Genomic DNA, 27,920 nt, shown 5'->3' with positions numbered 1-27,920 from the left:
ACTGATAAGGTTATTATAGTGGGTGATTTTAACATCCATGTTGACACTGAATGTGATAACCTTAGTGTAGCCTTTAAAACTATCCTAGATTCAATTGGTTTTGTTCAAAATGTGCATAAACCGACGCACTCTCGGCTCCATACTTTAGACCTTGTTCTGACATATGGCATTGATTGTGAAGAATTAACAGTATTCTCTCACAACCCTGTCCTGTCTGATCATTTTTTAATAACATTTGAGTTTAATCTAACTGAATTCTCCACCCCCAAAAGAGGGTTCCATTATAGTAGATTTTTATCGGATAATGCTGTATCAAAACTTAAAGAGTCTGTCCCCTTCTTAATATCCTCAGTATTGCAGAAATGCCCTGTAGATGGCAGCATTGCTGTTTCTTCCCATTCACAAATCGATACCTTTGCTAACAATGTGACTTCCTCATTGCGTTCTGCATTAGACAATGTAGCTCCCTTGAAAAAGAAGGTGATTATTCACAGGAAGCTGGCTCCTTGGTTTAATTCAGAGCTGCGTTCCTTGAAGCACAATGTTAGGAAATTGGAGAGAAAATGGCGCTCTACACACCAAGAGGAATCCTACTTAATCTGGAGGGACAGACTATTGTTGTATAACAAGACCCTCCGCAGAGTTAGAGTAGCATATTTTTCATCATTAATTGAAGAGAATAAAAATAATCCTAGATTTCTCTTTAGTACAGTTGCCAAACTTACCCAGAGCCACAGCTCTGTTGATCCATCCATTCCCTTAGCTCTTAGTAGTAATGATTTTATGGGATTCTTCATAAATAAAATTGATGCCATTAAAAATAAAATAATTGGCATCCTCCCAAACATGATTACCTCGTCCTCAGTAAGTGAGGCAGCATTGGAGGAATCTTTAGAATGTGCGCAGTGTTTGAACTGTTTAGAAGCAGTAGAGCTTTCTGAGCTATCAGAAATTTTAGCTTCATCTAAACCTTCTACCTGTATGTTAGACCCAATCCCAACCAAGTTGTTTAAGGACATATTCCCTTTGATCAGTGGCACTATTTTAGACATGATTAATCTATCCTTAGTAAATGGATATGTACCACAGGTTTTGAAAGTAGCTGTTATTAAACCTTTACTTAAGAAACCTTCTCTTGATCAAGATGAGTTAGTAAATTACAGACCTATATCTAATCTTCTTTTCTTATCTAAAATTCTTGAGAAAGTAGTTGCTAATCAACTTTGTGAACATTTACAAAGTAATGACCTACTTGAGGAGTTTCAGTCAGGCTTCAGAGCTCATCATAGCACTGAAACAGCTCTGGTGAAGGTCACTAATGATATTCTCATGGCCTCAGATAATGGACTTGTGTCTATACTTGTCCTGTTAGATCTCAGTGCTGCATTTGATACAGTTGATCACAATATTCTCCTACAAAGACTTGAACATACTGTAGGGATTAAGGGGAAAGCATTAGGCTGGTTTAAATCTTATCTGTCAGACAGATTCCAATTTGTTCATGTTAATAATAAATCTTCCTCAAACTCTAGGGTCACCTGTGGAGTACCACAGGGTTCAGTCCTTGGACCAATTCTCTTTACTATATATATGCTTCCGATAGGCAAAATTATCAGACAGCATGGGATTAATTTCCACTGTTATGCTGATGATACTCAGCTATATTTATCCATAAATCCTGATGAATCCAATCAATTACTTCGACTGCAGTCATGTCTTGATGACATCAAAAGCTGGATGACTTTAAATTTCCTGCATCTAAATTCTGACAAGACCGAAGTTTTAATCTTTGGGCCAGAGTCCTCAAAAAATAAACTTCTTAACCAATCACTTAATCTGGGTGGCGTTAACCTGGCCTCTGGTAATAAAGTAAAAAATCTTGGTGTTATTTTTGACCAAGACATGTCATTTAAATCCCATATTAAACAGGTTTCCAGAATTTCCTTTTTTCACCTCCGGAATATCGCCAAAATTAGAAACATTCTGTCCAGGAGTGATGCTGAAAAACTGGTCCATGCATTTGTTACTTCAAGGCTGGACTATTGTAATTCTTTACTATCAGGAAGTCCACAAAATGCAGTTCAAAGCCTTCAGCTGATCCAAAATGCTGCAGCAAGAGTTCTGATGAAAATCAACAAGAGGGATCATATTTCTCCAATTTTAGCTTCCCTTCATTGGCTTCCTGTTAAATCAAGAATAGAATTTAAAATTCTTCTTCTAACGTATAAAGCCCTTAATAATCAAGCTCCATCATATATCAGAGCTCTGATTACCCCGTATGTTCCTAACAGAGCACTTCGCTCTCAGACTGCAGGTATGCTGGTGGTTCCTAGAGTCTCTAAAAGTAGAATGGGAGGCAGATCCTTTAGCTATCAGGCTCCTCTCCTGTGGAACCAACTCCCAGTTTTGGTCCGTGAGGCAGACACCCTGTCTACTTTTAAGACTAGGCTTAAAACTTTTCTTTTTGACAAAAATTATAACTAGTGACTCATGTTACTCTCAGCTACCTTAATAGTTTTACTGCTATAGGCTTAGGTTACTTGAGTATATCAGGATCTAATTTTCTCACTATATTGAGTTCTACTGTTCTTCAATTATGCATTATGTGTTGTCATTTCTGCTTTAACTTTTTGCTCTCTCTCTTTTTCTTCATAGTAGGTACACCTGGTCTGGCGTTCTGTTAACTGTGACATCATCCAGAGAAGACGGCTCACCTGCTACTACCATCTAATGTAGAACAGATTACTAGATCAATGTGTGCTTCTGTGCTTTTTTGTTTCTCTTGTTGTGTCTCTGTTCTGTCTTCTGTAACCCCAGTCGGTCGAGGCAGATGACCGTTCATACTGAGCCCGGTTCTGCCGGAGGTTTTTTTTCCCGTTAATGGGTGGTTTTTCTTCCCACTGTCGCTTCATGCTTGCTCAGTATGAGGGATTGCAGCAAAGCCATGTACAATGCAGATGACTCTTCCTGTGGCTCTACGGTTCCCCAGGAGTGAATGCTGCTTGTCGGGACTTTGATGCAATCAACTGGTTTCCTTATATAGGAAATTTTTGACCAATCTGTATAATCTGACCCAATCTGTATAATAGGATTGAACTTGACTTTGTAAAGTGCCTTGAGATGACATGTTTCATGATTTGGCGCTATATAAATAAAATTGAATTGAATTGAAATTGAATATATATATATATATATATATATATATATATATATATATACATATATATACACACATATATATACACACACACACATATATATATATATATATATTAGGGCTGGGCAACGATTAAAATATTTAATCATGATTAATCGCACTGATTAATCGCGATTAATCGCGATTAATCGCATTGTATTTACAAACTCCAAGAATGAATTCAAAAGTAGTGTAAAGAGCACTTTTATTTTAATGTTCTGCTGCCATATGAACAAAAGTGTTGTAACATTTGTAGCACTTATCAGTAACACATATTTAGTGTAAAGCTCAACTTAAACATGTAAAACAAAAAATAGCAATAATAATAAATTAAAGCTTATTGCCACTGACAGGGAATTCTCTTTATGGGGAAAAAATCTACCAAAAACAGGCAATTTCTGAGGTAACAGCAGGGAGCAGCATTACCATTTTATGTTCAATACCAAAGTTTAACTTGGCAGTGGTTCCAACTAACTTGTTTCTGTCATATTCCATGCTGGAAGAACTTTAAACTGAAATGCTTGCTAACTCGATATGCTTGCGTTTATTTGACGTTGACACGCGGTTTTTTGTTGTTGCTTTCTCGCGCGCATATAGTGAATGGCAGGGGAAAAACAGGCAAAAATACATGGATACTTTGAAACGAGAAGCGACTTCACCGACGGCGTCTAAGCAGACCCCGCTCCGCTCCGCACAAAACTTGTTCCGGCCGCCAACTCACCGCCTCGCCTCGCCTAAGCTCGCTCGCGGTACCTGCGGGAAACACCGCCTTCCGCATGTCAGCTGTGTTTTTTTCCGGCCAGCACCTTTCTTCCTCTTTGAATCCGAGGCTTGGCTGACAGCGAGGTTATTGGCGCATTATCGCCAGCTACTGTTCTGATTCAAACCCCTACACCGCAGCAACAGACCTTCACAAAATAAAAGCATGTGACCAACATGCGTTAACGCGCGTTAAAGAAAATATCGCCGTTAATAGTCTAATGAGTTAACGCGAAATTAACGCGTTAACTTGCCCAGCCCTAATATATATATATATATATATATATATATATATATATATATATATATATATATATATATATATATATATATATATATATATATATATATATATAGTAGCATAACACATATGTTCAAAGTTGATTTTCTTGACAGCAGCATATTTTTCACAATATCACATTTCTGACCTGACACAGTCATCTGAACATATTTTTTACACGGAGCATTTATGCTCAGTAAATGCTAGGCTAATGGTACAAGCTTCTGTTTTAATATAACTCATTTTTAATTCAGCTCATCGGGTATTTCCACGCAGTTCCAGTTGGTCACGAGAAAAAACAAAAGTCACTAAAGTTGTTACTCTCCAGGTTCATAAGCTTAGCGCTTTGCTTTTAACGCAATCACATTTAATAAGCAGCTCTCTAGGTATTTTCCCACTTGGCCAAAAGTTGCCTCAGCACAGCAGAGAAAAGCAGGAAGCTGCAACAGTCGACACAGTCCCTCTAACTGTGAGAGTCGTGTAAGGGTGGGAAATGTAACCTATAGTTAAACTGAATAATGTAGAAGGCTTAAAACACCTTGAAAACATACCCCAAGCTGGTACTTTGGATTACATTCTCCCATGGACTAATTTTGGTAGGCAGGCCACTCCTGGGAAGGTTCACCACAGGTTTCCTGACATTAAATGCTCTGACCTTAACCAGGCCTGGGTGAGGCCAGTGAAACTGAACTCGGCTTTCCAAAAATGGAGTTAATCACAGTTAATTCATGGTTTAACTAAAGGGGCGACTGCTTTTTCACATAGGGTTGGATAGCTTTTAACTTAATAAATAATCATTTGAGGACTGCTTTGGTATCAAGTCAGGCGCTCTATAGTCCGATGTTAAAACTTGTAATTTATGTAATGTAGTTTTGTATTATATATATATATATATATATATATATATATATATATATAAATAAAAGAAAAATAAAGTAAAAAAAAAAAATAATTATAATAATAAATAAATAACTAAATACTAGTCAGTGCCTTTGGCATCCTCTTTAATTTCTTTACCTTACTATTTTCTGATGTTGTTGTGCTTGCCTGCAATGAGTGGGTGGAATGTGTGTGTGTACTTTTGTGTGTGTGTATTTCTGCATATGATTGGGTATGAGTGGGGGTGGGGGAATTGCCACTGGTGTAGATGTTTAAAAATGGGGACTGGTGTGAAGAGTGAAAGGTGCTTTTATGTTTGTATGGAAGGTTTATGTGTTTTTGTATGTGAATGTGGCCCAGTGTCTCTGAAACTATACACTTCCTTCCATTTTTTTTACAAGAATCATGCTGAGTGATGATAGTGATGACTCCTCAAGTTCTGAAGATTTGAGTGTGATCTGCCATGGTTTAAATGCACAGAAAAACTTTTCCGATAGTATTGATTACAAGTTCCAAAATTATATGAACAGCCTTGATCCTGATATGTACGTTTACCAAAAGGAAGGTGACAATTGTTTATACTACACAGAAAATACTCTTAAAGATACACTCAATCAAAAAATGTCTTTGGTGCACTTTAATAGTAGGAGTCTACACTCAAATTTTGAAAACATTAAAGATTATTTAAATCAATTTGAAACACCATTCAGCATGGTTGCCATCTCAGAGACCTGGTTAAGGGGAGATGAAGAGTTTCAGTTTCACTTAGATGGTTATGAAATGTTTTGTATGAACCGAAAACATAAGAGAGGAGGAGGAGTAGCTTTATATATCGACAAAAATATGAACTGCAGTATTGTGGAAGACATGTCAATGTCAGTTGAGGAACTTTTTGAATGTGTAACAGTAAAAATTTCACATCCAAAAAGTAAAAACCTTATTATAAGCTGTATGTATAGAGTCCCTGGATCTGATATGAAACTATTTACGGAGTGGATGGATAAATTATTTAGCAATAAAGACACAAAAGATCTGATACTTTGCGGTGACTACAATATTAATATTTTAAATCCCACGAAACATGGCCTGACAGATGAATTTATTAACACAATGTTTACTCTGGGTTTGCATCCGCTGATCACCAAACCTACCAGAATTACAACTTATAGTGCAACATTAATCGACAATATTTTTTGTAATATTCTGGGAACCAAAGTAATTGGAGGAATATTAGTTAATGACATTAGCGATCATTTACCAGTCTTTATGGCATATGATATTGAGTATAATAAAAACAAAGAACTGGATTATGTTTCTTATAAAAGAACTGTAACGGAGCAATCTGTAGTTTCTTTAAAAAATGATCTTGCCTGTCACAACTGGGAATCTATTTTTGAGGAGACTGATGTAAATGCAGCTTATGACTATTTTCTTAATACATTTCTTTCAATTTACGAAAAAAACTGTCCCTTTAGAAGTATTAGGATTAAATGTGATACAAAAACACCATGGATGACTAAGGGGCTATTAAATGCATGTAAAAAGAAAAACTATTTATACAAACAGTTCCTGAAAAGAAGAACAATAGAAGCGGACTTTAAATATAAAAGATATAAGAATAAGTTAACATGTATAAAAAGAGAATGTAGGAAACAATATTATTCTGATCAACTAAATAGGAAAAAAAATGATATAAAGGGAATTTGGAATGTTATTAACACTGTCATTGGACGTGGATCTAGTGGACCATATCACCCGGAATATATTGTGGAGAACAATACAGTTATAACAAACAAAGAAGAAATTGCAAATGGGTTTAATGATTTTTTTGTTAATGTAGGACCAGAACTTGCTAGGAAAATTCCAATTGAAGACGATTGGTGCAGTGAATTAATAAATAACAATTTCAATTCAATGTTTTTGGCCCCTACAAATGAACAAGAGGTTTTGAGTGTATTTAAAAAATGTAAAAACAAAAAGTCACGTGACATAGATGACTTAGACATGAGATTGGTTCGAGGGGTGGCGGAAGAAATCATCAAACCATTTACACACATTTGCAATCTATCCTTCCAAAATGGACTCTTTCCCAATAGAATGAAAACTGCTAAAGTAATCCCACTCTTCAAATCTGGAAATAAGAATACTTTCACCAACTTTCGTCCGGTTTCACTCTTGCCACAGTTTTCTAAAATCTTAGAAAAATTATTTGATTGTCGGCTTCGCAGTTTCATAGAACAAAATAAATTGTTAACCGAAAGCCAGTATGGGTTCAGACAAAATAGGTCCACATCACTTGCATTAATTGATTTAATTGAAAGCATTACAGATGGCATTGATAAACGTAAATTTGTTTTGGGAATTTTTATTGATTTACAGAAGGCATTTGACACTATTGATCACAGTTTACTATTAAAAAAGCTGGAAAGGTATGGCATCAGAGGGTTACCTAACAAGTGGTTGCAGAGCTATTTGGAGGATAGAAAGCAAATTTTACAGTTTGGAAAACATAAATCTGGGCTCAGGGGCATAACATGTGGAGTACCGCAGGGCTCCATTTTGGGTCCAACTTTATTTATTATGTATATAAACGATATTAGCAATGTGTCTTCCGTTATGAAGTTTGTACTTTTTGCGGATGATACTAGTATTGTATGCACTGGAGACAACTTGGAGCAACTTTTGGCACAAGCAACAATCGAAATGAACAAGTTAAAGAAATGGTTCAACAACAATAAATTATCACTAAATTTGAAAAAGACTAAACTAATGTTATTTGGCAAACGGAAAACTAATGTACCAATTGAAATTATTATTGATAATGTAAGCATAGAGAGGGTTAAAAAAAATACTTTTTTGGGTGTGATTATAGATGAGACATTGTCCTGGAAAGATCACATTAATTATTTGCGCACAAAAGTTGCAAAATGTGTGGGAGTGATGAACAGAGTACGTCACTTCCTCAGTCAAAATGCATTGTTCCTCTTGTATCATTCACTTGTTATGTCATATCTGAATTATTGTATTGAAGTCTGGGGAAACAACTTTAAGACCAATCTTCAGCCCCTGGTTACACTACAAAAAAGAGCTATTCGAATTGCTCATAAAGTAAATTATTTACATCCCACTAATTTATTGTTTCTAAATTCTTCCAATTTAAAATTGTTTGATCTTGTAAATTTAAGGACTGCGCAAATAATGTTTAGAGCGTCAACTGGCTCTCTTTCAGATAATGTCTTAAAACTTTTTCAGGAGCGGGAGGCACTTAGCACTTATAATCTTAGAGGCGAAAATCAATTATACCAACCAAAAGTAAGAACTACATTGAAATCAATGTGCATCTCAAGTCGTGGTGTCACCCTCTGGAATAGTTTATCGGAGGAACAAAAGTGTTGTGAAAACATAAATCTTTTTAAAAAAATATTTAAGCGGGATGTCCTGAGAAAATACCTGGAAGAGAGTGAGTGATGTTCTATGAGGGTGGTGTGGTGTAGGGAAGGAGATAGTTGGGCCAGTGTGTTGTCTTGTATGCATGAGTGTGGATGTGTCGTTTGTCTTTGTCTTGTCGTTTGCAGGTCTTGGGAGTGTCCCTGGGATGAGCGGGAGGGGATTGGACATGTATAAGCTTTTGCTTCTTCCATCCCCCTTTCAAGCCATGCATCTGTATTGTTTATCAGTATATGTATTGTAAAATGTGTGCAGGTTTGAAATAAACTTTTGAATTGAATTGATCTTCAACATTTAGGTGTAACCCAAAGAAAAGAAAGAATGGATTAAGTCTATAAAAGGGACAAGAACTGTATAACCAGAACAAATTAGGGCTAAACAATTAATCGTATTTGAAATATAATCGCAATTTCCATAACTCAGAGGCCTGAAATGTTTGGCTATGTAACAATTAATGGATAAAAGACGCGTTCCTTAGGTGTCGGTAATATGTTTAAAGTGGGTTTGCTCCCCATGAAAGGGAAGAAAGTTGCAGAAGTGAGATAATGTAATTTTATTATTTGTTTTAGAGTTTATATAATCAATAATTTTTCTATCAGAAGCTTTCAGGAATCTCACCATAGCGTTTTCAGTAGCGGTCAAACTGTTTAATACATAGACTGTTTGTTGGTTGTACTTTATATTCAACAAGGATTCATGTCCAACTCAAATAAAAGCTATTCTCTTGAATTATATTCTGATTAATAAAAACATTCTTGTTTTAAATAAAATAGTCTTTGTTTACAAACATCTTTATATATATATATATATATATATATATATATATATATATATATATGCCACTTTTGTTGCTGCTGGTTAATGGGCAAAATTATGGTTGAAATATATCGCAATATTGATTTTTGGCAAAATCCTACAGCCCTAGAACAAACTATGAACATCGCTGAGACTATGAGGGTATCACCCATTGATGATGCGATTTATGTTGCAAGAAATCTGAAAACTGACAAAAAAAACAACAACAACAACTCAAGGAGGCTTTGCCGTTCACTTTCTGGATTAAGTTATTTTTTTGTGTGATCAACCATAAATCTCTAAGTCACAGACTTGCTGCAGACATTAGCATCTCTAAGAGCAACATCTCCCTAAAGATAAAAAGGTGAATTTTTTTTCTCTAAGATTATAGAATTCCTGCCTCAAAAAAAAAAAAAAAGTCAACCCTTGCTGATTTCTCAGATGCAAAAAGAATATGAAAAACGCCGACTGATAAAAGACCGGTGTCCTCCAAAGATAAGCGAGGACTTTGATCCATCTGTTGTCAGTTATGAACGTTAGCGCAACACGTGTTTGCCTAAGAACCGCGCTTCCTATAGCGATCCGGCAAACGACAAACAGCAGCCATACGAGGTACTGTATAATCCGTTTTATCTTATCGAGAGCCGGTTTGTTCCCCTTGATAACATTAGCACCAACTTCCTCTCCCTACAACTCTAAACTTCATCTGACCTTTTCAGAAAAAGACCCATGCATGCGTTCTCCATACACTAAATCACTGAACCGAAGGAAACGGCTTGTGTTAAGGAGTAAAAAAAATTTAAATAAATAAGCTGCACGTTGACCTAGAGATTGCATCAGCATTCACGCGGACACTTTCAGTCCAGTAGATAAAGATAAATGCAAGAGTTTAACCACAGCTGGTAAAAGACGCTAAGCTGGCTAATTACAGGTTTACGGCAGAAATAGTAAACCAGTTACAAAGCAGGACAAAGAGGAGCTTCAATTAGCTATACCGGCGATGTATGCTGACCTGAGAAAACATTGTGTGATAATTCTGTCTTTTATCTCCTTTATTGTGCTGATTGGTGTAGCAGGGGGAGCGCGCCGGATCTAATCTGATCTGATCACAGAGCATTGTGTTTTGGGTCATTAACCGATGGGAGGTCCCTGAGGTTGACAAGTTGAATCACCCACCCGCCCCTCTTTCTGAGCTACTTTGAGGCTCAGCCTAGAGTTTCCCCGTCTAAGCAGACAACACAACAGCAGCCACACACACACACAAAAAACAAAAACAAAAGACAACAAGGAGAACAGCCGATTCAGGTTTTTGCCAATCTCCAAAATCCATGGCCTGAATGAGTGCTGACCACGGCCGCTGAGCAGCAGGAAGCCCCCTGTAGTCTCTGAAGTTGGTGGTTATTTAAAGATGAAGAGGGTCATCCTATCCTTCTCATCTGGAATTTCCATTAGAAAAGACTAGTACCTTCCTGCAGGGTGTGGTAGCAACCCATAGCACAACAACGTCTGCATTCATATGCATGAAATCTCAGTCAAAATGTCTTTTACCGATTATTTTAAGCAACATTTTTTTAAAAAAAAAGCCTTTTAGACAAGATCGCACCACTGAAATCCCACATTTGAGTATTTTTGCACATTCACCGACTTGTGCTTTTTTTGCTCTTTCTATTCATGTCACGCTGATTACATCCTTTCCAAAGACCAAAAATGTAAACATGACGATAAACCTAACAGCACCTTCTGTACAAGGGTCAGAGTTAAACCATTTCGATGCTGAAAAGCCGCCTTTCCGGATTAAAAGGCCCCCGAGCAGAGATAACTGACAACTGCCTGCAGAGGGTGAATATGCAAATAAAGCAGAAGGTAAATGAAAAACAAAGCGGGGATTTGGCAGCCGGCTTTTACATGTTCCCGCTAATTTGGCATTGGTTAAGAACATGTAAACTGCATTAATGAATTCAAGCCAGAGGATGGGAGTGGAGGAGAATCAATCAGGCCCTGATTCCCTCATGAGCCTCAAAGCGCTTTTGGAGTCTGCTGCATTTTTATAAAAAAGGTACCAGAACACTGAGCGTACAGAGCGAAAATCCAACCGTGTCCACGCGTCCTGTTGCAAAGTCCAGGAAAATAGGACAACATCCAGTTGACTGGACCATCTATCGACTACAGCACGGGCAAAAACAAGTTAATCAATTATCCGTTTCCATGCATCTGATGAAACACAAAAATTAGGCTCAGAGTCGTCTAATACAGACCAGCTGTTAGAAGGTAAACCCAGCCGGCCACAGCAACGTAGGAAGCAATCTTAATGTTGTCTAAACACTAAAAGTAGCCAGACAGACTGGAGCACGTCCTTGGGAAAGGAGAGCACCTTTCCCCCTTCAACAAAAGACCAACAGAGGCAACAGATTTCCCCCGGTCTTGAGATAACAGAAACCCAACACCTTCGTCCTCCAGTGGGGCTCTTTGTACGTCTAAGAGGGGGGTCAATCAGCAGCCGCTGACAGATGTGTCTGCAGTCGATTTAGGAGAGGAAGCCATGTTGAGGTTAGACACAGATTTCTCTGCTCTGTCCCCCGTGGAAGGAAGACACGGATCGGGCCAGGATGTCCAAGGCTGACCTTTTGTCGCCCCGGCTAGTCTCTGACAGACAACACCTGGACTAATATAGTTAGGTTGATCAATTGGATTTTCTTTTTTTAAACGTATGCTTTCGCTAACAGACTTAACAGCATGCAGACAGAAAGCAGTCTGGAATACTATTGTGCTGCAAACAAAAGTGAGAGTCACTCTAGCTGGAAAGCAAACAAATCAGAAAACCTCCAGTGGAGGTAAGTAGTTTCGGCAGATGCTCCAGGCTTAAGTGTCTGTTCAATTAGGTACTTCAGTTAAGATGGCAATCATGGTCTAAACCCCGCGCTGCCGAGGCTGAAGTTGGAACACGGTCTGTCCCTGGCAAACCGGGAACATGGGACGATGAAGCTAGCCACTGAGCTTTCCTCCGGTTTGTTTAACTAACGCCCATGAACAAATCTGAGCATTAATTTTCATGAAGCTATCCGGCGAGTGGTCTTTCAAAAAGCCAGCTTTTACCCTTGAGCCAAAATTAAATATTACTAAGCCTCTGATTTTGTTTTAAACAGAACCTAACCCTTTTCATTTGTGTTTATATATTATTTTGTTTTTTGGTTTCAGAGCTGTCACTTATTACCGAGCAGCAGCCCTGTCATGAGAAAAAGATATTTCTGCATCCTCACAGCAAGAGAATGCAAAACCTCTCTAATAAATGTGAGCTTTCACAAAAAAAAAAAAAAAAAAGAATCCAGACCTCCCAAAGCATTCAAAACAGGATTGCAAAGACAATGGTAAATAACATTAAACAAGTCTCCTGTACGTTTTCATAGAAATCTTATAGATGGCAAAGTTGATCCCTATGGCCTTCAACAGGATGATGTTACTCAATCCCAGAGATAACTTAGGGAAGGGGGATATTGGTCAGGTAAGACACTCTTTTGTAACCCCCCCACCACCAACCCCGTCCCACTTATCTCTGTTTTGGGACGAAAACAGTTGTTTTAAACAACAAACTAAAAGAGGGTCAAGAGGCACTTCAGGCATGTGACAGCAGCTTACGCTCATGCTGCATTAACACACTTATGCACGTCACTAATCTGCATGTAGGCTCATAGACAAAGACACGTACAGGACCTTGCAGAAGCATCGATACTTCTTTAACTTTTTACATTTTGTCACGCTGTAATGTGAAATTTCGATTTATTTCCAGAGGATTTTGTCACAGATTCACAGGCTCCTGCAGAACACTTTGAATCGTCTTGTTACTGAAAAGTGCTATGTTAACAAACTTACCTTACCTTACAGATCAACAAAATAATTCTAGTAAAGTGAGAGGAAAAATGTATTTATGGTTTAACACGTTTTACAAATAAAAATCTGAAAAGTGTGATGTGTATTCAACCCCCCCAAATTAATGCTTTGTTGAACCATCTTTAATCTGAATTACAGTTGCCGGTATATTTAAGCACATCTCTATTTTTGTTTATTTACTTTTGTTAATTTAGCCCAAACTCAGTCAGATCAGACGGAAAGTGTTCATGAACATACATTTTGTAATCTTATCACAGATTCTCAACTGGATTTAGGTGTGCTCTTTGACTGGGCCATTTTATCATGGATAACCATTGATCCAAACCATTCCATTATAGGTCTGATCACATGTTAATTAATGGTTGTTGTCCTGCTGAAAGGTGAGCTTCCACTGCAGACTCAAGTCTTTTGATGCCGCCAACAGGTTTTCTTCCAGGATTTGTTTTTATCTCCATCCATCTTCCTGTCAATTCTCATCAGCTAATGTGTCCCTGATTGAGATAAGCATCCACACAGCATGATGTAGCCCAGAATGAAATGCAGTGTTTGTCTGCTAACAGTGCTCTGAATTAGGTCAAAAGTTCAGCTTTGGTCTCATCTCAGTCAACTACTTTCTTCTACAAGTTCTCCAAGCTCCCAACATCATTTCTGACTAGCTTCAACCTGAAAACCTTGTGTCCTTATGGGTCAGGGTGGACTCTACCTGCTGAGGAGGCTGAGGTCTTTTGGAGTGCAAGGGGCGCTCTTGACGACCTTCTTTGACTCTGTGGTGGCATCAGCCATCTTCTATGGTTATGGTCTGTTGGAGCGGCAGCTTATCTGTAGCTGGGAGGAAGCGGCTGGATAAACTCGTTAGGAGGGCCAGCTCTGACCTGGGATCCCCCCTAAACTCAGTGGCAAGAAACAGAAGGTTTTTAAAAAGAATAACATCACTGATGGACAATGTCTCCCCCACCATGCATGGAGCTGCTGCAGAGCTGGAGAGCTTCTTCAGCGCCAGGCTGCTGCATCCCAGATGCTCATAGTAGCGCTTCTACAGGTCGTTCCTCTCAGCTGCTGTTAGACTTTATAATCTCTGCTGCTGCTGCTGCTGCTACAGACTCAATAAGAGTTTGCAAACAGATTATTCATCTGATCTGGTCATTTATACTGACTTTCAGCTAATGTCCGTTTGCAGACGCTTTAGCTTTTCTGAGAGGATTGCTTGTCCAATCTTACATATTGGATTATTTTCTCGCATCATTCAGTAAACCAGCTTCTTTCCACCAACTTAAATATTGATTTTTTTTACGTAATGAATGCATATTCACCTGAATACGCCATATTATTAAATAATTGTGCAATATTTTATTTTCCCCCTTTCTGATACGTTAATTCTTTTGCTTTAGAACTTAACTTTATATTTGATTTTTTATTCATATGACTTAATTCAGTATGTAACTCTAGTGTATTCTATGTGTTTTTGCCAGTTTCCAACCCGAATTGCCCCATTGTTGAGCAGTAAAGGTATTTCTACTCTATTCTTTCTTTCCTGGCAGCAGTTTCTCCTACCCGAGCTGTGGATTTCTGGAACGACTCCAGAGTAACCATGGGCCTTTTGGCTGCTTCTCCGATTAATGTTCTTCATGATGCCGTTTGTTCGCCAGAGTTCTCCAACAAACCTCTGAAAGCCTCACAGAGCACCTGGTTTCACACTGAGAATAAATCACATGCCAGGGAACTCTTTTTACTAATTGGGTGACTTTTGAAGTTGGATTTTTATTTATTTATTTTTTAGATGTTTTCATTTTATTAACGAAAACATTTGCACACCACACTTCTTCCATTTGAACTGATTTTCAAAATGTTGTCAAAAGGTTGGGTAATTTTCCTTCCACTTCACACTAAATCTGCTTTGTGTTGGTCTATAACATAAAATGGCAATAAATGACAAAGTTTGTGGTTATAATTTATCAAAATGTGCACCATCTATGCACTTTTCGTTTCTTATAAACCAATCTGGTCCAACATCATACAGCCCTTTTATCAAATCCGATCCAAACTGAACTTTCTATTAGCACTTCACATTTTTTTTTTATTTCAATTGAAATTATGTATTTTCTAAAGAATAACAAATATACCTGAAATAAAACTACTTCAGAGTAAAGCTGCCACCTAGGCAAATCAAAGATAGAACTACGTCATGTGATAAAGTGAAAACTTAGTTGTTCTAACAATATGCTTCTCATGTTTGTACAACATTCTCATTAGGAATTTAAAACATTTCACATCTAGACGTGCTACCAATCGCTACCAATTGAATATATATATATATATATATATATATATATATATATATATATATATATATATATATATATATATATATATATATATATATATATATATATATATTCAAAAGGCTGAAAGGGTTGAAGATGCAACATTACTTTGGTGCAATTTTTGGCTAGTCCTGATTAGAAATTAGAAATGCCGCCACCTGAAACAGATCAGAACGATTTTCCTCCAGTACAGTTTCAAGTTCCTTGTCAGCGTATGCATGATTATCGCGATTCTTCCCAAGCTGCTGAATAAAAGCAACATCTCTCCACGGCTCAATCCAAGCATGAAACACGACTGGATCGCTTCCCGTAGACCAGACATTTTCTTCGTCTTCATAATGTCATAGGCTAAACATATTTTGTTACCGAAACAGCAAAAGGTATGTTTTCACATGAACACCATGTTGTTCAAACTATATACTTTTCATGTTTGTATGATATATGATGTTACCGCAACATTTGTATTTTAAGAACATAAAGGTTTTTGTTATAGTGTGAAAAATAAGTATTATAATAAGGCAACACTATATTGTTAGAAGGGGAAAGGTATATTGTTACGACAATAATGTGTTCAGGTTATAATGTGATATAGCTTAATTGCTATTTTGCCTGGTTGTCATCTCTGTGCTTCCTCTGCAGACATCACAAAAAAACGTTTATTGATACTCTTTATGGAAAAACTGAAATTCATCCTTATTTATCTCAAAGACATCTGTTGTAATGATTTACAGAGGGAAAAAAAACCAAATAAAACACTACAGGTAACACAAGTAACAGTTTTTCACATATTTACCAACATGTTCACACATTTTCTGCTCGTTTTTAGGGTCTTTTTCTGACTTTTCTGGCTCCTGGTGAGCCAGCCTGTCTGCCTTTTCTCTTTCCTCCACTCCCCCTAGTGCACCTAACCGGAACTGCATCTTCCAGCATAAAACCCCAGACCGTGGCAGAGCGAGCGAGAGAGAGAGAGAGAGAGAGAGAGAGAGAGAGAGAGAGAGAGAGAGAGAGAGAGAGAGAGAGAGAGAGAGAGAGAGAGAGAGAGAGAGAGAGAGAGAGAGAGAGAGAGAGAGAAGGACCTCCCCTAGATGACATCAGAGCTCTATTGAAGCAGAGCTGGAGGCGCACACAACTCCACATTTGTACTGAGGTCCACACTTGCGCCCATGTCCTCTCACAGCCAGTTGATTGTGTATTTGAGAGAGGGGGGCTGCCACTGAAAACAGAGCTGTGCTGCCACAGATAAACTCAAAGTAGCTCTAAATTAGGAGCGCTTTTTCCCCTCCGTTTTCCCCCTCTTGGATCTGCATTTAAAATCTTCATTAACCTGGATTGGATTATTGTTTTTTTTATATAATTTTTTTGCCTTCTGAGCCACATTTAAAAGAGGATACCTGTTACTTTTCATTTTGCTGGTTGATTTGAGAGGTAAGTCCTCCTGCTGGCACAGCAGTCGTGTTGGAAGCGTTTCATTTTCCTCTCTTTTTTTCCCCCTCCTTTTGGATTTTCTCTTCGTCTAAGTGAAAGTAATGCCGAAGCCTCAGGAGTTGCGTGATTGTGAACTGCTATTTTCCAGGCAAAGATGATAAGGTGGTCCTTTCTATACTGAAAAGCGCACATGTCTTTATTTGTATAGTAATAAAAAAAAAATGTGAGCGCACTTTTTCCTAAACTATAAAGCGTTTCTTGGGCTTGCGCAGCACACACACAATATACGCGTATGTCACCAGCCCAGCCTCTTTTCCCGTGCCTGCCACTTGCTGCTGCGATCTGGTGCAGAATCCCCACAGTTTTGCGTCTCCAACAGAGACGACGAACACCAGATCGCGTTTGTTTCTCCACAATCCCATTTTGTGTTGTTTTTTTTTTAATATATTCTCGGCAGCGATAGCGCACGACGGAGAGCTTTCCACTCCATACAGATAGCTGTCGCTTTTACGCACTGCTCGCGGAAAAGCGCACGCAGGGCGTTTTTGGAATGGGTCGTCTGGGTAGGCTGAATATGCAAACTTGGACGGGATTAGCGGGGCTGGCTCGTCTGGAGCAGCCTCGCTGTCGCAGCCTGAGAAAGGCACCCCGGTGCGCTGCTGAAATTGCAGCGCAGATCCCGCGGAGTTGGTCGTCAAGAGGCAGCTGAGGAAGACTGCGCGCCGCCTAAACGCTCGACCTGTGTCGCCGTCTGGAGTACTTCTTGCGTCGGTTGCGATATGAACAGGGGGGAGGAAGAAAATCTTGCCTTTTAGACAAGTTATGTTTTTTTTAACACGCCATGCAACGCAACGTACCAGATCTCAGACATAAGCATGCATGCAATTGTGCAAATCTGTACGTCCTCGCGTTACTGCACAGGCATAGACCCCTAAAACGAACCGATTCTGCGCTATCCTCCCCTCGTCCAAAGTAATATTTATCCCATTAGTCCAATACAATATAGCGGCATGCCTATTGGCAACACCGAGGCAGGGACAGTTGTTAATCCAATTTAACAGAGCCTTTTATCTTCATGAGACGATAAGGTCATCCAGGCTCTAAATAATGGGCCCGAGGCTGTGCACAAGCTGTGCACAGATTTCTGCACACAGCAAACTTCTTGCTTCTCCTCCCGAGCAAAGCAATAGTGCCTTCCCCTTGTTTTTCGGGGAAGGCAAAAGATAGCCCGTTCAACATGGCAGTCATGAAGACAGGCCCAGTTCTTCACTGATAGCTTGCCTGGGGCTGAAGTCCCCAGTCAGTTGTTTTTTCAGAGGGAACTCACATGGAAGATTAACAGCTAACCAGGTCACTAAAGATGGAATCGTCTAATTCTAGAGAATAAAGCGTAAAATATGCATTTCAGTGCAGCTTGCTGGGAAATTTCACATCCAGACCTGCAGGCCCTATTCTAAAAGAGCCCAATCCAGGTCTCTCATATTTTATTTAGGCACCAACACACATTTTTTACCACGTTTTCCAAGCTTTAAGATAAACAATTTAACACATTTTGTTAAGGAAAAAAAAGTACAAAGTTGATAGGACGGCATAAACAGTGGGAGTGCCTTGGATAAAACGGCGGGGAGGTTAACAAATCCCTTTATTTTGGGAAAGGTGTCCGGCCTGAGCCGAGATGGGTTTCTTCAGCTTAACAGAGGCATTCGTGCCTTGGTGTTTGCTTGTCAAAGACACACACACACACACATGCATACATACATTTCATCTTGCAGTGCCTACCACCCCCATGTGGGGGAAAAACAATTGCAGCTGCTGCAGATCTCTCCTTTCAGCCTGCTACAAAAGCGAGACCCCCGTCTGTCTCGGGCCTATATGTTATTAATGGGCCAGCAAAAGTATCATCTGTTCAGCCTATTTAGGGACAGCACCAGGAGGCCACATACCAAATCTGAGAAACATTCAGGGATTTTTCTTTTCAGACAGTTTTTTTTTCTTTTCTTTTTTTTTTTTTTTTTACATAATTTGCGTCAATTAGATTTCGAATGGGAGCATGAACGTCCCCATTGTGTGTTGGCAGCAGAGCAGACCCCTGCCAGGTACCCTGACAAACAACTTACTCACGCCTTTATCCGAGAAACAAGGTTTTTCTGCACACTGAAACACAAGCAAGTTTAAAAGAGTAACTGAGAAACAGGCTTTCGTAACAGATAACTTTTACCTGTCCATTACCCCAAAACACAATAATACACCAATAAATCATTCATAGTTTCCACTTTCATTGAGAAAACCCTGACTGTCCATGTGCCATTCTGCACATGCACACGTTTCTGGACAGACCATCTGGAGGAGGACGGAGACCCAATGAAAGCTATATCTGCGCAATCAATCATAATTCTAAATTATATCGTGAATTAGAGTGAATATCAGCACAACATAATAACAGAATTGATTTCCCAATGGAGAGCTCTACTGTGGTTCAAAATTAATTTCAGACTTCATGAATAATTTAACAGACAGCCATTACAAGTTCTACACAGCTCTTTCCTCTCTAAATGCAAGCCTACAAAAATATTCAGTATTTCACTAAAGTAAAAGTCATCGTGTTCTACAATAATTAGACTGGCATGAAATCGTTTCTGTCCGAGGTTTCCTACAGCCGTTCTCGTGCAGCACACGACTCCAGGGCACAGAGTCCTCGCCTCTGTTATTCCAGACTAATGTACATTTGTGTGTGTTGAGCTCACAATGGCTATCGGTGTCCAGCTTTATGTCTCTCTTGCTCTTCTCCCCTGTAAACACACTGACACACACACACACACCCCAACCCCAACCCAATGGTCAATTTAACTTTGCCAGTTCAGATTAAATGAAGCAGACTGCACTCTAACAGCTAGTGAAATCCCCCTCTCCTGTTGGCAGAGCTTATCAAAACGATGGCGAAAGACATCCATCACCAAAAAAGAAAGAAAGAAAGAAAGAAAAAATTCAACACAACCAGAATTGCTCTTAAAACGATCAAGTGGACGTAAATGTGCATAGTGCGAGGCAATGAATTGCAGCTTAATACAATAAAAAATGCTTGACTGATTCACTGCTTGAATAAGATGGTTTGTTAAATTTCCTCTTTTTTTTTTTTTAGGTTTAAAACATAGCTCCCTGCCCACCCCTCTCCCCTCCGTGGGGCTACACGGTCCACATGCTTGCCTTGAAGCAAACAATGAAGAGGGGCCACTCTTCTGAAATTCGATGAGTGGAGGGGAAACAAAAGCAGGGGGAAAAGTATCAAGATCCGAATACGCTCCATTAAATTAAGCAAAAACTTGTGCAACGCAACACACCAGTAGTCAACATTAGATTAATCTCCCTCTTTTTTCTCTTTTTCTCCACCTTGACTATAAGCCAGACTGTTATCTAAGATTCTAATAGTTCTATTGGGGGGAAACAAAACTAAGCAAAAACTGATGTAGGCATGGGCAAGTAAGAAACTCTCATGGCAGGATAACCTTGAGTGAAAACAATATCAGCAATAATCTCTGCTGCTGCTCAAACCTAAAATATAATACAGCTATAAGGTTATCTGTAAGTTATTTTGAAACAAATGCCAAAACCTGCAAACTTAAGTAGCTCTCAAGTGAGTATTTTACTATTTTAGTCTGCTTTTTATTAGGTATCACAAAGTATAGCATGTTGAGATCAGCTGGTTAATCAGTCAGGCTACCTGCTGTACTTTTAAGCCAGCATTACCTTAATAAGAGTGATGGGTGCTGCTTCTTTAGTTTCCCCAAAGATACTGTTTTTAGCTAAATTAATTACTTCTAACCGACTTTTATCTTTCTTCAAATGAAGATGAAATTGCAGGGGTCATGTTATCAGCCAGCTGATTGGCAGAGCGCAGGAACACGTGTGGGGGATGTATTATTCAATGCTTTATATGTCTCAATAAATAAAACATCTGATCGCTCCATAACAAATCTAATGTAAAAGGACTTTGCATGGTAGAAACATCACAACAGACAAATGTATAGCAGCTTTTAAACAGCAACTTTATACAACCTGGGTGTACCTTCATACTGGTAACCTGCACATGCATAACTAAATGTTGAAGCATAATTAACACATTAATGCCTCTCCCAACCTTATCAGACTAGATTTGCTTGATAGAGCAGAAAATCAAAGAATGTACTTTTCATAAAATGCTAAAATTTTCACTTAATTGAAATCAAACTGCACACTTAGCAATATTCAGGAAATGGAAAGCGTATTTGAAAAAAAGCACATTTCAAATTGAAATAGCTCGATTAAGTGCTGCATTAAGAGTTCATTCCGACAGACCGATACAGCATATCCCTCCATCATCCTGCCATTTTCTAAAACTCCATTACTGTATTTAATCTTTTTTTTTTTTCCCCTCATCAGACTGCCTTATTCTACAAGTTACTGGAGGTCGCATCTGGTGCTTTTTTTCCCCAGACTCTAATCTAGTACTAATGTAATACTGGACAGAGAGAGCCCATGTTTAGATGGAACAGAAGGAAGGGGGCTGTTATTATGAGACGGCATCTCAGGAGTTGTAATCGAGTTACAAGCCTCTCAATTCCCTAATCTTCTCCTTGTCAGGGGTTACAACTGTTAAACGGCCGGGCCTCTTGTTCCTAATTTACCTTTGAATGTTTTACAGCGCGTGGTAGCAGCCATGAGGGCACACGGATAGTTACAGGGCTATTGTGTTCGGAGAGGAAACGTAACATTTTCTTTGGCGGAGGAAATCTATTTTTTGCGATCTCAAAAACGGCATTCGGTGTGTGTGTGTGTAAGCAGAGGATGGGGTGGGCGTAAGGGGTCACATGAAGTAGCCTGGGAGCAGCCTGGTGGGACGCAACACCCATCCTCTGCTTGATATGAAATTCAAATGGACTTCATTTGTCACTGGCTCTTTTCACAGTGTGAGTAATTACACTAAGCTCTGACTGGATCCGTTTTTGTCTCGCGCAAAAGAATTTGGACCGACTGCTTTATTTTTAATCACAGGACTGGTTCTCTTGTAAAATACTCAGAGCTCAGCTATGCATTGGAGCGGAGAGAGAAGGGCACAGGAGCTCCACCCTCCTCTATTGTTGAGTTTGGGGTCTAGATCACAGATGTGTTTTGCATGCACAAGCATTCTTTCCTCCATCTCTATAGAAAACATTTGGTTATTTAGAGTAACGGGGAGTAAAAGGTCAATGGACTAAAAGGCAGCCAACGAGGGGATTTTTGAATCTGACATTGGAAAGTAGTTTTAAGACGGGTAAATTAGGTCAAAACCTGGAAACCCTTTTTTTCATCTAGTAAATGTGGTTAAACTCTGTGTGAAAGTAGATGCTGTTTGTTGAAAGTGTATAAACTATAAATAGAATGGTGGGAATTCACTTTGAGTTTTAGAAAAGTAAAATAAAAGGTTAGGAAAACATACTTTGATTTACAAAGGGAGAAAAAAAAAACGTCCTTTATTTTCCGGTTGGAGTAAAAACTGAAATCAGTAAAAAGAAAAGGGCTACATTTCAATATAGGCCTACCTATTAATTTTCTAATCTAAAACTAGCTAAATTTCTGCAGACTGTTTGCTATAACACCCATAATAATATTGTATAATACTTTTAAGTTTTTATTGCCTGGTTTATCCCTAATGTCTAGTTTAGATGTGTAAAGCATCTGGAATCTACCTTGGTAATTTTCAAAGCATTAAAAACAGACTTATTCAGGAAATGTGGACTAGCTAGCATTTCCATGTTGCTATCACTAGCAAACATGATGGTTTATGCTAAATTTAAGTATTAGGGTCAAATTAGCTAGTAGCCAAGACAAGAGTTACAAAAAGTAGTGTTAGCTAATAACATCCTGTATATTGTTAGCTGTTAGCAACTGCAAATATTCTATTTTTAGCTAAAATACTAAGAGCTAAAATGCCAAGATTAGCATTTCAGCTATCAATAGTGACCATTTTGAACTATGCTAAAGTTAGATAATATAGCAGTCGCTAATATGTTTGCACTTGCAAAATGCTACTGTAACTCTAAACAATATTTCATTATTTGATGTTTTGTCCACTAAATATCACTGTTCTGTTATCTTTCAGAGCACTGTCCCAGGTGTGAGCAGGGCACAGGATGGCTCAAGCTGCAGATGCATGAGGCTAGATCGGGCCCACAAGGATAAGCAACTCATCCCGTTTTTGCTCCCTAGAGAAGAAGGGGACACTGGTTATCTGCTTCAGGAAAAAGATCGTGAGCCCTGGATTAATGTGTGTACTGGCTCAACAAGGGAGCAGAAGATTCTGGGTTACCTGAAAACACGGACAACGAAAGCAAACGGGCCAGGATTGAGCCTGTGGCCGAGGGGATTGGCATGGCTCAGACCGGCTTTGTGTCAACCCATCATGTCTGACGGGCCTGATGGCAGGAAGGAATCTTTGCCATCCGACTCGCGGATCTCTATAAAAAAACACAAAAAAACCTAACGGGCTGTTATGGCTGTTGAACCTGACTACAGCAACAGCCGTCGGGATTTTTAATATCACCTAAGGGTGCGTGTTCTTTTTTTTTTTTAGCAAGAGGGGATGCTTTTTTCTACAGGCTTATCTGCCATGGCAAAGGCATTGAAAGAATGAGCCTTTGACAACACAGAAGAGGTCATCGTCCAAACAAGGATCAGCTCGGCAAATACTGACCAGGTCAGGATATCGCCAAAACCCATTCACCCCCTTGGACAAACGTTTTCTTTCAGTGAGGATAAGAGCAAATTTAAGAAGAAATCTTGATTGGATTTTTCTTTCGTTGGAAAGGATTTATTGCCTCGTCTAAATCAGGTATGGTAAATAAAGATTGCTTTGTGTCTTTTTTGCTTTATTCACAAGATCCCAATTTTCAAATGATATGAAGATAAATGTATGCATGCCATGGAGGGAATGTGGCGTTAAAGCCGAATTTATTCTTGGCCTGATTAAAAAAGGAATGTTATTGTATCATTTTTATTTGAGAAATGTAATCTGTTAAGATGAAGTCTGGATCAGCTGCAGCCAACATGGTGGTGCATACAAATTTGCAAATCTCAAGTTTATCTTGTGCTCTCTAAATGCTGAGTAAAAAACATTCAATGTTCACTTTAAGACAAAAATGTCTGAACAATTTGGAAAGTTTTTACAACACTAAAAACGAGTTCAAGTGACAAGACATCAAATAGCTAAAAAGATTTAAACCACTGCATCACGATTCAATACATTAGTTTCACAGTGGCATCGCCAACATTTTGTATACCAGTGAGATCATTCGAAATTAAAGACAGCCTTAATTCAGGAAAGCTTTACAACAATTTGGGACGTTACGAGCAAAAAAATCAAGACGTGGTTTCAATACTCAAGTTATATAGGTTTAAAGCTTGATTTACTTAAAAAAAAATTAAATAACAGATTCCAGGGAACACCCACTCTGAAATTTTTTTTAAGGAAAACCTTAAGATATGCCTTCACTCCCTAATCCTCACAATCAATTTATATCAGTCAATTGGAAAAATGCTAAATTATTCTTTCAGCAGTTACTTAATCAAGAAAGTGCTGTAGGCAGCTTTTCAAACCTGCAGCAATTACAAAAACCTGAATTTGGCTCCCTCTCACAGGGCATTGTCCATTAATCTGCTTTTTATGCATTTTTCCCCAGGGTCCTTTGAGTGATTAGGCTGCCAGGATACACACCTTCAAGATGGTCCGTCACTGCAAGTCCTTTGTCCTTTTTCTCATAAGGATTGGGCTGCTGCTGGGTCTTGCTAATCCCTTGGTCACCTCTGCCTCGTGTCCCTCCGCCTGTCGCTGTGACGGGACCTTCATATATTGTAACGACCGTGGCTTGACTTCCATACCTACGGGGATGCCTCGGGATGCTACAGTGCTCTTCCTGCAAAACAACCGCATCAAGAGTTCGGGCATCCCCGCAGAGCTCAACAGACTTGTAAACGTGGAGAAGATCTATCTTTACTGCAACAATCTGGACGAGTTCCCTACCAATCTTCCGTTGGGACTAAAAGAGCTCCACCTGCAGGAGAACAATGTCCGGATGATTACCCATGCCTCGTTAGCGCAGATTCCTTACATTGAGGAACTCCACCTGGATGATAACTCCGTATCAGCAGTCAGCATAGAAGAGGGGGCTTTCAGGGACAGCAATCACTTGAGGCTGCTTTTTCTCTCTCGAAACCACCTGAGTACCATCCCGATAGGCCTACCCATGAGCATCGAGGAGCTGCGCTTTGACGACAACCGCATCTCATCCATCTCGGAGCAATCGTTGCAAGATCTCATCAATCTGAAACGACTGATCTTAGACGGCAACCTGCTGAACAACCGCGGTATCGGAGAAATGGCTTTCATCAACCTGATCAACTTGACCGAGCTGTCACTGGTGAGGAACTCCCTGACTGCACCACCGGCTAACCTGCCAGGTACCAGTTTGGAAAAACTGCACCTACAAGATAATCACATAAACCGGGTCCCACCTGGGGCTTTTGCCTTCCTGAGGCAGCTGTATCGCCTGGACCTGTCTGGTAACAACCTAAGCAGCCTGCCACAGGGTGTGTTTGAAGATTTGGACAACCTCACACATCTTCTGCTGAGAAACAACCCCTGGCAGTGCACTTGCAGGATGAAATGGGTGCGGGACTGGCTGCGGTCGCTGCCGTCAAAGGTGAATGTGCGTGGCTTCATGTGCCAGGGTCCAGATAAAGTGAAAGGCATGGCTATTAAGGATCTAACCACAGATATGTTTGACTGCACAGACTCAGAACTGTTCTCCACATATGAGACAAGCACAGTCTCCAACAATTTACGCCCGTCACAGCCCCAGTGGCCCTCGTTTGTCACCAGAAGGCCTGTGGTGAAAGGGCCTGACATCAGTAAGAATTACCACAGCACCACCAGCTCTTCAGGCAGAAAGATCATCACCATCAGTGTGAAATCAAGTAGTGCAGACGCAATACACATATCATGGAGAGTGTCACAACCCATGACTGCCCTGCGGCTCAGCTGGCTAAAGCTGGGACACAGCCCTGCCTTCGGCTCCATCACTGAGACCATTGTGCAGGGAGAGAGGACAGAGTATCTGCTCACTGCACTGGAGCCAGACTCCGCCTATAGAATATGCATGGTTCCCATGGAGACCAGCAATATTTACCTGTCAGATGAGACCCCCGTTTGCATCGAGACAGAGACCGGCCCTCACAAATCCTACCAACCGACTACAACTTTAAACAGAGAGCAGGAGAAAGAGCCTTACAAAAATTCCAGTCTGCCTTTGGCTGCTATCATCGGAGGGGCTGTGGCTCTTTTGGCAATAATCATGCTGGCACTGGTGTGCTGGTATGTGCACAGGAACGGGTCGCTTTTTTCCAGGAACTGCACCTATAACAAAGGTCGCCGGAGAAAGGACGACTATGCCGAGGCCGGCACCAAGAAGGACAACTCCATTCTGGAGATAAGAGAAACTTCTTTTCAAATGATACCTATAAACCATCTGCCCGTGTCCAAGGAGGAGTTTGTCATACACACAATTTTCCCGCCGAATGGCATAAGTTTATACAAAAGTCCACACAACGAGAACAGCATCAACAACAGGAGCTACAGAGACAGTGGAATACCAGATTCAGACCATTCCCATTCATGATGACTCACGCGGGACATTTCAAGAGCAGGATGCGACTAAAGCAGAGCGGCAAGACTTTTACAAAAACACTGGATATATGAGACTGAGGACGCAATGTTCTGTACATTTGCCATATAATTTATATTTAAGGACATTTTATGAAAAACGGAGAAGATTCCAATTGCAGGCTGTCACTGAACTATCAAATGCAATTCTATATTTTAGGGGTTTGTAGTTATTTGTACTGTATTTCCTTTGCTTAAGGTTACCAACCGACTAAAGAAACTCTGTGTTCTATTAAGATATGATGACTTGTCAACTGTGAAAGTGGGTTTTCATTGCTGTGTTGAACAATCAGACTTTAGGAAACCTTGTAGTATAAGCACAGGTCATTCTTTTAACTTTGTGGCTTTTAGAAAAACAAAAAGGCAAAAAAATGACAAGTCAAGTAATGTAAGGCACAGATGATCAACCAATTCACCAAGCAGACACGCTGAAGGATCTTAAAGATTGAGCAGAGAGTAGCTATCTCCACTTACTATGGACCAAGAATTTTACTCTAGTATTCACCTAATCTGTGGCTATGAATAACTAAAAATGAGGTGCCATGATGTTTTTATTTCTGCTTTGCTCGGTGTGACATTTTGTTCTGTTTTGCAGGTAGATGAAACACAGCAAAGCAGGGTTCCGATGTATCTGATAGGATTGTAGGCCACAGCACAGGGCATAAAGCACATCAACCTTTACTCTCCATTTGTAGGATGGCAAAAAGGACAATGGCGGCCTCCTTTAGTACTATGTACCATACGTCATTCTAGTCTACAGGCCAAAAAAAAAAAGAGCCCCGACTTGTTGGCTTTCAAAGGAATCACCAACCTTGTGAGCAACTCCTTATTCCCCCCATTAGTATTATTTTGTATTATTTTCCAAATGGACACTTTTTGTTTTGTTGCCACAATTTGAAGTGAACGGTTCTTTACAATTGAAAAAAACCAAAGTGCATTTTATGCCCTTTGGCCAGTCTTGTATGTGCCTTGATCTAATGCTTATTGTATTTAGCTTTTTAAGAAACCAGTGACTTTTTTTCATACACACTTGAATATGAGAAATATTGGTCATATTAAAGAATAAAAGTGGACAAAAACAACTTTTTCCCTGTCTTACATTGAGTACAACAAAACTGCACTCGGATGAAATTGTAACATTTCTGTTTAAGTTTGAATATTCCACTATGGATATGATTTGAGTTATTATCACTATAATCATTT

General features: G+C 39.5%; 2 protein-coding genes across 2 annotated transcripts in view; one reads left to right on the top strand and one right to left on the bottom strand.

Moving 5' to 3' along the window:
* Positions 1 to 27,920, bottom strand: part of macrod2 (mono-ADP ribosylhydrolase 2) — a 248,107-nt gene that overhangs the window by 115,040 nt on the left and 105,147 nt on the right. The window lies entirely within an intron of this gene.
* Positions 16,680 to 27,799, top strand: flrt3 (fibronectin leucine rich transmembrane 3). Its single transcript, XM_012874860.3, has 3 exons — positions 16,680 to 16,987; positions 23,103 to 23,831; positions 24,679 to 27,799. The coding sequence occupies exon 3, from the start codon at positions 24,721 to 24,723 to the stop codon at positions 26,671 to 26,673; it is 1,953 nt and encodes a 650-aa protein (XP_012730314.1). The 5' UTR covers positions 16,680 to 16,987; positions 23,103 to 23,831; positions 24,679 to 24,720; the 3' UTR covers positions 26,674 to 27,799.

The sequence above is a fragment of the Fundulus heteroclitus genome, chromosome 22, assembly GCF_011125445.2.
Source record: "Fundulus heteroclitus isolate FHET01 chromosome 22, MU-UCD_Fhet_4.1, whole genome shotgun sequence".
Taxonomy (NCBI): Eukaryota; Metazoa; Chordata; class Actinopteri; order Cyprinodontiformes; family Fundulidae; genus Fundulus; species Fundulus heteroclitus.
This window is presented reverse-complemented; position numbering and strand designations above follow the sequence as displayed.